Source organism: Hypoxylon trugodes (assembly GCF_022578975.1).
Source record: "Hypoxylon trugodes strain CBS 135444 unplaced genomic scaffold F4822scaffold_2, whole genome shotgun sequence".
Classification (NCBI taxonomy): domain Eukaryota; kingdom Fungi; phylum Ascomycota; class Sordariomycetes; order Xylariales; family Hypoxylaceae; genus Hypoxylon; species Hypoxylon trugodes.
The window spans coordinates 2,893,812-2,904,270 of NW_026250017.1; the positions used below are offsets into that span (position 1 = coordinate 2,893,812).

Below are 10,459 nucleotides of genomic sequence, written 5' to 3' on the forward strand. Positions count from 1 at the left end.
AAGCTCTGTCCTACAAGGCTGGAAATAATCGACTGAGTATCATCGGCATTCTCGACTTAATTCTCAGTAGTGAATTCTCAATACATGATTGCTAACTACGGGTGTTTTATCTCCCTTAATTAATAAGGTGCCCATTAGGTACTCGAAGCCACTCCTTGCTGAATAATTCACGATATTTGTCATCAACTACAGGGACAGGGTATAGCGCATGGTACTAGTCTTGTTAGTTACCCACATACAAAAGTACCAAGCGCGAAGGTACTTAGGTATATATAGGAGCTTCCGTGAAACCTTCGACGGTGAAACAATGAATCGGACAAACTACCATCTTCTCTCTCACTATACACACATCTATTCGTTGACTCACTTCTTTGACTCAAGCCTAAGCGACATCGCTAATTAAAATGTCTTCTCAATCTAAGCCGTCAGCTCCTACACGCATCACTGTCTCGAACCTACCCCTTGTGGCATCTAATGCTGCTGTACCACATTCAGAGCCTGGTGTCGAGGTCCTCGTGGACAAGCTCGAGCCGGAAGATATTATGGGAGGCGCATACAGGAGAGCTCGGATATCCAGCAGCAAGAAGCTGCCACCCAGCAATGATGGACAGTAAGTCTCGCTATAAGTTTCCCCTACCGAGATTCTACGATGATCATCCACACTCCGTTCATCCGCGGCTGTGGTGTCGTAAGTAAATGAAAGGAAGAGCTGACAATCCTTGTAGTGGTAAATTGGAACTTGACGATGTACCGGGAATAGTGTGTACGTGGACCTTTTGAGGTTTTATCCCACTTGCTCTGCTGTCAACCCCCAAGTTACCCATTTTGGCCTGTTTATAGAGCTTGTCATCGGCCTCAGCACTTCGTACTCCACATCTGACACTTCCCACAAATAGCAATTGCTGACCCTTATTGTTTGATATAGTACCAGGAGGGCTCAACATGTACTATTTGGATATTCCCCCAAAGTCTGAGGGCGCCATGCACCGCACTACCTCGACAGATTATCTTGTCGTGCTACAAGGAACCTTGAGCCTCATAACACCACCGAAACCCTTCGACGTGGTGGACGGGCGAGGTACTTACGGTGAGACTATCGAGACGACCTGCAAGCCTGGCGATGTCGTATACCAACGTGGAATCATGCATGCGTAAGTTTCTACAACAAAACAGTCAGACCAGGGTAGCATACTGTTTCCGGTATCTTGGGTGCGTATAAACACGAGTACTGACGAATTATATATAGCCTATCGAACCGTACTGATGAATGGGTTCGCGTGATCGCTATGGTCGTCGGGTCGGAGGACAATCGCGTGCCGATCGTGGGATCAAGTGCCTCCGCTCAGGTGGAAAATGCCGTCCTAAATGACGCATGGCTCCAGTAAGCCAATCGCGGTTTCAGCGGCGCCGGCAGGTTAACGGCGCGGCTACGGCAATAATTAAATTATATTGAATGGCTCACTACCCTATCCCTTGATCCATCTTACCGGATACTTGTGACACCCTGGTCGACCAGGCCTCCGCGTCAAACTCGCTTGTATGAAGTTCGAGGCGCGTAAGGCAGCCAACGACAGGTCGAGCCATTCCCTCTTTGGTTAATATGAGCCGCATTCTTAGCGGCTCGTATTACCATGGATGATCACCACAGATTGCGCATATTTGGTTAGACGGTTACCTAGAAATTTAGATTTTATAGAGAAAACGTTTTAGGGCTGAATTGTTAGCCTCGGGATTATATATTCGTTCATACACCTCTCACCGAATTACACCGAATGAGTCGCAGTGCGTGCTTCAAGAATAAGGTCAGAGTAATACATGTTCCCTTGAAGATCGGATTGAGTAATATTGTGCGCCTCATATTCATCTTTGAAGCTAGGCGTGCTCGACAAGCACGAGGGGCCCAATATGTGTGCAAGTTTCGAATCTCATTGGGTTTATCTCGACCGGTGTGCCTAGCTAGTTCCTGATACGGCGTACTATAGATAAAATTGACAGGTTTTGCGGCGTGTTGTAATATTGATTGCCGTTCGTGAAGTAACGAAAACGAGAGTAAGTACCTTGAGTACTAGACCCGCACCCCCACGAGAGTCCTGAGATGACTTCATTTTGTCCCATTCTCTATCTCCTTCTAAAACAGAATTATCTAGGTAACAACTTAGCCGCACACCTCGAGGCGCAGGTCCAACTTTCTGTAACAGATACAATCATCAAAAGTACCTACTTATGGGACTTCTAGTGGAGAAGGTATTGACATCGTAGGACCTGCTTCTTACTATAGCAAACAATGGTAGGCTATTTTATTCTCACGAGACTGTCATCGAGAGGTTCTCGGAGATACTTTCTTTGTTAGGGGGATCATGATTGATCTATTTCCTAGGCAGCGAGGTTTGGTACGGTTCGTGCCGAGCCGGTTTCCCTACCATACATCCTTTTGCTTCCTTTCCGTGCCCCTATTCCTCCTCTAGGAATGCCTACCAGCAATCGTTGAAAAAATATAAATCAGTCTCGCCCGGGAATACATCCGAATGAGCTTCCTTTGGCCACCATCGCTACCTTACTCACTTCCTCTTTTCAAATCCTATAGATGACTGATTAGATTTCTTTAATAACCTTCACACGGACACGCCAATTTCAAGATGCTACAAATCTCTTATTCTCGCCCATGGTCATTCTCTCTTTCTGATAAAGACCTCATTGAGACCACACAATACGAGCCATCAAGGCTCACTTCTACATCATTCAAAATAAATATTCCGAAGAAAATATCCTTTCCAGATCCGCCACGTCCCCCAACTCCAGGGCCACCTCCACGGCCACCCCCAATCCCTCCCCGTCCGCCGGTACCGACACCGCCACCCAGTCCAAACTCTTCAACGGAAATGGAGTGGCTCGAGGAGCTTGTGACTAAGCAGTTATCTATTATTGCTGTGCGACTTCTCGATGTCTGGTTCACCCCAGGCGGGCCCGTCTCACTTCCTCAGCCCCCGCGCCCACCTACACCAGGTCCCAGGTCAGTAGCAGACATCCTTTGCTCCTCCTACCCGTACATCTTACCTTGAAACATGGCTTGGGTCCCTTACGTAGCTTCTTTAGAGCTCCCCCGCTAGGAAGCTACTAGTCTACGTGGGCTGTACCTAACTAACGCATCCATTGCCATGTGATAGACCAGGACCAATAGGCCCTCGACCAGACGTACCTACGCCCCCGCCAAGTCCACGACGGAGACTAGCGAGTGGCAAGAATCTCGAGTCGAATTACAGTAATGTCGACATCAAAGTTAGTGACCTTGGCACGACTCTGTTGGGGCAGGTGCTCTACGAACACTTGGCCTTTCAGCCTTATATGTTTACTTCGCTTCTCAAGATGACGCAGTCGCCATATGATTCGCGCGAAGAAGCCAACATGGACAACGAGGGAGAGCTATACGATAATAAGCTTACCGATTGTCCGGATGATCCAAGTGAAACGAGATTATTGCGTGCTGCCATCTTTAATCTAGCCCCCAAGCAAGTATCAGATCCCCACATGTCTTACCTCGATTCCTACACAGCGAACGAGTCATATTCTTCAAACCAGACCCTCTATATCGGTACTGGAACTCTTAGGAACGACTCAGGCCATTTCCAGGCTCCATCATTAGGGCAACTAGCAAAGACGCGTCCTGATTCGTTCGATATTTTTCAGGGGTTGTCCAATATGGCTATCACATCTGCCATCACAGATGTACCTGCTAGGACCGATCGTCAAGGTCTGTCATCTCAGACACCCCCTACACCGAAAACAGCTCCCGTTCTTGCAGTGCTCGGCCGACAACACGCATATCCGTCTCACGGCAGCTCGGCCCCAGCAGGTATCGCCACGCCGTTCGATGGTGTCGGCCTGATCGATCGGCCCGCCTCTTCTCGTGAGCTCGGTTGGGCCGTGTGTTTTTAGGAATTATGCTCAATTCGCACTCGGGAAGTAAGCGGCTCTCAAAGTACATCAGAAGCTAGCTCGCTGCCGCTTACTGAGTGAGTTCCAGCAAATTATACGGCCGAATGGCTTCTGATCCATGCGATTGGCGTGCGTTAGTACGACGCTGACGTGCATATTGCACGGCATACGCACTGCCATGCCTCGCTATATCGATTGCGAGCTGTCATTCGACCAACTCTTCTTTGCACTTCACTTCACTCGATCTCGTTCCGCTACTCTCATCTTTTTATTCCGCGCCGTTTTCTTCTATAGACTTTTGGGGTTCGTCACCAAACTGGCGGAATGGACCCCAACCTTTTCTTCTTCTTTTTCATTTCTCGCTTCTTCCCTATTTCTCTTTTCTACTTCTTCGTCTTCTCTTTTTGGTTCTGTTCTCAATTTATGGTATGTGGTATCGGTTAACATTAGAATAGAATAGAATTACTAGATCGAGCAGCATCCTTCCTCACGGAAGAACCCCCCTATTTTTCATTGGGGACCAACAAAAGGAGGAAGAGTGGGGAAAATAGGGACATTGTTACTACTAGTGTACGATGGATTACGCTCCTATCTGTGTTCTTGCGATTCTACAGGTTGATTTTGGTTTTCTTGGCGTTTTCACGGGATTTGATCTGTATGTTTGCGCAGGTCGCATGCAGGTTTTTTTGGGCAGGGCTTCAAACTTCCATGGATAGACGGCGAAGGTATAAATGGAAAGTTATCGGGGATATCTATTGTCAGAACGGGTGTTACGCTCACATTCTTTTTCTTTTGGGGGGACGTTCATTTAGTACTGCCTGCATGGGGGCCGTCGATCTTTTTAGCCACAATGAATAAAATCAGCCAATCAGCGACTCTGAGAGACAATTATTTATGCTCAGCTGGGTCTGACTGCGACTTCCCTATCTTCCTATATGGTTAGGTACCCGATTCGCTAACTTGCATTCCTTCTGATGCTGTGTTCGATCGATTTTACTAGAAGCGGCAACGGGCAGCGGAGGAACGTGTGAAGAAAAGAAGAAAAAAAAGGATTAGTAAACGTGAAAACACGTCACGTTTGTCAGTGTTTACAATACCTATTCTTCTAATTAAAATAGCGAGAAACTCAGAAAAGCATGACAAACGCATGATTTTCTTGCTACTGCTGCTACATATTTCATCTTCGGTCCCGCAGTATAGCTATGATCGTCAGGACATCTACCGTACGAAGACGAGATTAATTCAACTCAATTCAAAAAACAACTATCCGTCTTGTATGTCTTCCTATTCTGAGCATTCGTGGTGGATCTCGACAAAAAGACATGTTTATCTGAAACGCCAACGAACTACTCAGCTGCTATTTACAGCCTTAGGAAAGAAGAGCGACATACCATACCCACGACCGCAGCAATCGGAATTACTCCCCATCGCAATCTGAGCTGTCATCATCATAAACCCTCCGGCCCCAGATCCACATAATTACCTACATACACTCACTACCTAAAGTAGCGCATCTGCGCTAATTCTTGTTGACCGTAGGCGGACCCGTGCACCTTGTCCCCCATGTTCTTTCCCATCCCTCCCAAAGCTTGACTTGACTGACTAGACGTTCCTGGCTGCCCCTGGCCGTCATCTTCTTCATCGCGTACCGAGGTGTCACTCTCTCACCGCGTACAGATTAATTTGCATATCTTACGTCCATAATGATGTCACGAGACAGCTGGTCTTACTGTAGTACACCGGCGGCACCGTGCGTGCAAACTCGGCGGCAGTTGGTAACCAGCATGGAAGTTATACATTCTCCAAGTCCGCTATCGCCTATTGACACCCCATGGCGAGGGTCTTTCTTCGCTCTATGGGTCCAATCCCAGTACGTGCCGCGACCGTACGTTCGGCTAGGACAATGTCAAAACTGCCAACATGATCTGTGCCACATTTAAACGAGGGGTACCTGACTTAACTATATTACCTAGGAAGCCGCTAGTCTCACGTACCAGCCAGCAGGTGACATCTTGGACCCAGGCATTTTTGATACTTGGCGACTAAGCTGAAGCTCCTGCAGCGCGTTCAGCAAGGCAGGGTAGAAGGCGCGGTAATAGGAAGCAATGGACAACGCAGGCTGCCGAATTAGGGAGTAATCTAAGCCGGCTTGCGTGGACTCATCCAACGAAAACGAAATAACTACCCATTGAGGTAAGTTACCCGAGGCCTCGCGCCGCTTGCCCTGAAGATATATGATGATACAATCGGTATCGCCAACAATACTTCCGCTTCCCGTCGTGAGAGTGGGGGTGGGGCAGCTTGAATAGGAAGACATCGTGCACTTGAAACGTGTAAACGACAACGTGGTTTGACATATGGGAGGCCAAAACAGGCACACCTTCAATGGCGCGGATACAGTGGCTGCCGCTATATAGACACCACACATAATCCTCTACCCTTCCTAGATTAGTATACATGCTTCCTTCGAGCCCCCTCTCGACGGCGTTACCGATCCTCTAGGTTCTGATCACACTGGATTATGGAACCAATATCGTTGCCATCAACTGTTGTATGCTCTTAGTAAACATACATTTACAGGATGACTCACTCAACTTCATCTCAGCTACCTAATATCTTCAACGGTGCAACTATTACTCTCCTTCTAGGCAGCATTCAGATTATCCTCAAATAATTCCGCTCCAGCGGAATCGCAATCGCAATCGCAATCGTACGAGTTCTTGAGTTACTGATAGCAAGTTTTGAAGAGCCACATAGTATGACGAACTCATTAGATCCTTTACTAATAAGAGTTACTTAGGTATGATCCACAAGTTGAATTGACTCGATTTTATCTCCGAGCATTGGTAATGTTGCGTCGAGAGTCGTTTGACACCGTGCTACTCAAATTGCTCCACCATCATCTAAACATCCTTATACACTAATATCACATAATTATATCTAGTAGCTTCGATCTAATCCTCATAAACTCCAAGGATTAAACGTAGGTCATGGGAAGTCTCTATTTCGGATTTCTAATAAAGTGGAACGGAAACAATGGCTACTCAGGGATAAACCCTCAGGATTTCTCATTTCTACCCTAAATTCTTCACAATTTGGATGGCATACACGAAGCCTATTCCTCAAAAGTCAGGTATACTAATATAGAACTACTTTTATAGCATAATTTACCATATCATGAGCCTATAGCGCTCGGTTAGCCATATTTCGAGCCGTTGTTCCTGTCTTAAGATGATCGCTATAGGTGGGCCGGACTGGGTATGTATGTAGTTGATATTCCAATCCCAGCGCATGCATCCTCGACCCCATCAAACGAAGATATCATATGCATAGCCTACAATTAAACATGAATAGGGGTATTATTAGTATCATAGTCCTATTACCGCCGTTTGACTTAGGTAATTACGATGTTGAAATTTTCGAAATTTGAAGCTATAGGCTATAAAGAAATCCTAGTGAAGGTGTCTAATATTAGAGGTAAAGTAGTCGATTTTTTGATTCCTAATGTTGATTGATAATTGGGTTTGTCGTGGGACCCATTCCCCTGACGCTACGACTAGGGGCATGCGCCAACCCATAGTAGGGCGTTGATCCTAAGATATCTCGATAATAAAACAGAAAAGATGCTATACATATGAATTTCTAAATCTAATCTACCTAGGTACGTAATTGTAATCTTTCAAACTGTTGATGACAACATCATCTTATCAAGCGGTAACGATTCAATTCCCGGAAGGGAATCGTCGTATCGGTGGATATCAACTCGGATGATGCCATTTTCCACAACTACGACCATACTCATTCATAATAATGCTCATGACTAAATCAGACGAGATTTATTACTAGAGAGATACCTATAGCCGGTCAGCTGACGAGTGTAGTTGTGTTTTCCGTAAGGTAGAAATATGAAGTGGGTGGCCGGACATCGCTTGATGCATGGGTAACACAACAGCTGCGGAAGTCTGTGCGACCAACGACGCGGGGAAAACCTGGAGACGAGAGATCTCATATTTACGCTTAGACGGGACTTGGATTAAAATGCTTCGTTTTCGGGGAGATCCTTTGCCTAGAGACTCCACTGTAAGACGGCAATGAGATCCCACTTCTTACGACCGGGATAGTGGGCAGGATCCGGACCACCTTCTTTTAAGATATACCCGTTGGAACCTTGATACAACGAGTCGATTAGGGGAGAAAGGACACTAGGCTTTTAGTGTAGCTCGAGACCTAAAACTGGTATCAGAATTATTCTAAGCACCTAGGTAATGGTAGATCGGCGATATATGTGGCGTAAAGAGATCTCCGAAAGCCCCTAGACCGGAAACAATAAGGCGTATTGCATCTAAAGTGGCTACAAACTCGTACGAACTGAATGCTTATGGTTCAACAAACATCTCGGGATAGCCACGCTTTTATAGCACGTGGGGTTGTTCCGACGGTGAATCCATAAGGCTGATTTCTATTATCACTTCGTTTCACGCGTCAGCCCTCTCGACGGTAACGTTTAGAGAGGTCCCAGTCTAAGCAACGGAGAAGCCAAATTTCCAAATGCGGAAATAATAAATTCCCGATACAAAGTTCGTTGGGGATGCCGCGTACCTCCCGGGGTCGAACGGACCCCTGAGTAGATCATATCTAGCTAAGTCGAGTAAGACCCCTCAGTGGAGATAGTTGAAAATAGATCATCTCGTACATCTCGTATGGGTAGGTTCCGACGCATACGTAGTCGAATTTTATCAATATGTTTTTTTATCTCTCCCAGGGGAATAGGTTGAGCTATCTTTTCATGTTGACTGGGCGCATTTATTCATCTATCTGCAGGATTCTTTGTTTATTATTTTCCCTTTTTAGAACGACATTTGATTTTCGATGGCTGGCGCTAGCCATTGGACTCGTGTAAAACCTCAAAACGTCTACACAACCACGGCGACACCGGCAGCGATAGACAACGATGCGAACAAGTGCAGTGTGTCAAAATTCACACGCAAGTAATGTTAAAATGAGTAATAGAAAAGTATTAATCTGTAAGAATACATGTTCAGGGATGGTTGATAATCAATACCAGCATACCTAGCGGGTACATTTTACGCCATCCTTCAGGATACGCGTGAGAGCCAAAAGAATTGTCAGCAACATCGATTGTCGAACCGCCCTATCATACTGCAAAAATTCATATTCGTATAGTAACTACCTAGGATACCCAGGAAATGGTTAAATAAAGACCGTATTATAAGGTTCACAAGAAGTAATATTGCTTATCCCGTGTCATCGGCCAGCATTCCGCTCGGAGTTTCATATGCAATCCTCTGTACTGGAACATCGCCACCATCTACGATCGTACATCACTCAACGCCTCCCTCAGATATCCGTGGCTACGGTGTTTACGACCTTGCCGTTTACCAAGTATAGCGTCTCGTACCCGACAATGATCTCAGCATGGTCTTTGTCGCTGAAGTCTTTTTCTGTGGCTGTTATTTTCGGATAGTCCGGGTCGGTCGCTAGGGCTTTCAGGTCGTCGCTGCTGCGTAGCCAGTAGTTGACAATCATATCGCAGTCAACTACTTTCCAGGCGGGTCCCCTCCCAAGTCCGGCTATCATAGCGTTCCACTCAGGGTGCAGGGAAGAAGGAGTGCTAGTCTATACGGCGGATATTAGTTAGTCTCCTAAAAGTAAGATTGGAGTGGCTCTCTTGGCTAAGACATGGCTTGACCGGTGTAGCCTGTCGAAAAAAAAGCAAGTTTTACATACCACCGAATAGTGGACTATGTTGTGCTTTTCCACAAGGCGCATCATTGGGGGAATGATGGTCTTATGGATCCAGTTCTGGTAGTCCTCCTCGGACACGCCTGGTACGCGCCAATGGATAACCGACAGCTTTAGAAACTGGTGAGAATCTTTCCATGCTTCGTCTGCCATGTTGATTAATTGTTATGTATCGATATATCGTGATATTCGCGACGGTTTAGGGGAATAGAATTGCGTGGTTTGCTTATAAACCCTGCTATACGACTCTTTTTTATTAGCAATGAGGGGGGCGGCGTGTTTTGGCCTAAAAAAGCAGAGATCGGAGCATTTTCTTTTCATCGCTCTAAGTAACGTCGGGGTATTTATTATGTGTAACGGCGGCTTACGACGGACAATCATGGAGGGGCCAAGTAGAGGGGTAGGTATGTTGGTCTTAATCAGATTGATTTGTTAGTTGGGAAATAATCTGATATCCGAAGCTCGATTTCCTTGCATTACCTACCTAGATAGCCTCCACAACCTATACGTTCTGAAGATTTAGTAGTGAAGCCTGTTGGCTACCTGCTCTACCCCAGTTGTCTAGTACAGGGGAGTTTTAGTGGTGAGGTAGTACCCTAGTTGCTATACCTAGAGGCCTGTTAGGTAGTCCTTATTAATTAATACACCGAGCCTAAAGCTTATGTAGAATGTCACTTTGGAAGACCTTAAGCTACGTCCACCACATACGTACTAAGTTCATTTAGCATTGGAGGAAGACGTTTACTAGGTATGTAGTTTTATG

At 46.1% G+C, this 10,459-nt stretch overlaps 4 protein-coding genes across 4 annotated transcripts; 3 read left to right on the forward strand and 1 right to left on the reverse strand.

The window, feature by feature from the left end:
* The first annotated feature begins 40 nt into the window (after positions 1-40).
* F4822DRAFT_134037 (uncharacterized protein) lies at positions 41-1,565 on the forward strand. Its single transcript, XM_051452756.1, has 4 exons — positions 41-610; positions 726-763; positions 926-1,151; positions 1,247-1,565. Exons 1-4 carry the CDS (start codon positions 405-407, stop codon positions 1,383-1,385), a joined length of 609 nt encoding a protein of 202 aa, XP_051318386.1. The 5' UTR covers positions 41-404; the 3' UTR covers positions 1,386-1,565.
* Positions 1,566-2,636: 1,071 nt separating this feature from the next.
* On the forward strand, positions 2,637-4,077 carry F4822DRAFT_441489 (uncharacterized protein; the record flags this gene model as incomplete). Its single annotated transcript, XM_051462875.1, has 2 exons — positions 2,637-3,010; positions 3,165-4,077. The coding sequence occupies 2 exons, from the start codon at positions 2,637-2,639 to the stop codon at positions 3,931-3,933; spliced, it is 1,143 nt and encodes a 380-aa protein (XP_051318387.1). The 3' UTR covers positions 3,934-4,077.
* Positions 4,078-5,050: 973 nt separating this feature from the next.
* Positions 5,051-5,468, forward strand: F4822DRAFT_391542 (uncharacterized protein). Its single transcript, XM_051457137.1, has 2 exons — positions 5,051-5,207; positions 5,288-5,468. Exons 1-2 carry the CDS (start codon positions 5,081-5,083, stop codon positions 5,410-5,412), a joined length of 252 nt encoding a protein of 83 aa, XP_051318388.1. The 5' UTR covers positions 5,051-5,080; the 3' UTR covers positions 5,413-5,468.
* Positions 5,469-8,655: 3,187 nt separating this feature from the next.
* On the reverse strand, positions 8,656-10,373 carry F4822DRAFT_134107 (uncharacterized protein). The gene is made up of 2 exons (XM_051452757.1): positions 9,682-10,373; positions 8,656-9,570 (listed from the first exon to the last, which is right to left on the reverse strand). Exons 1-2 carry the CDS (start codon positions 9,847-9,849, stop codon positions 9,292-9,294), a joined length of 447 nt encoding a protein of 148 aa, XP_051318389.1. The 5' UTR covers positions 9,850-10,373; the 3' UTR covers positions 8,656-9,291.
* Positions 10,374-10,459: the final 86 nt, after the last annotated feature.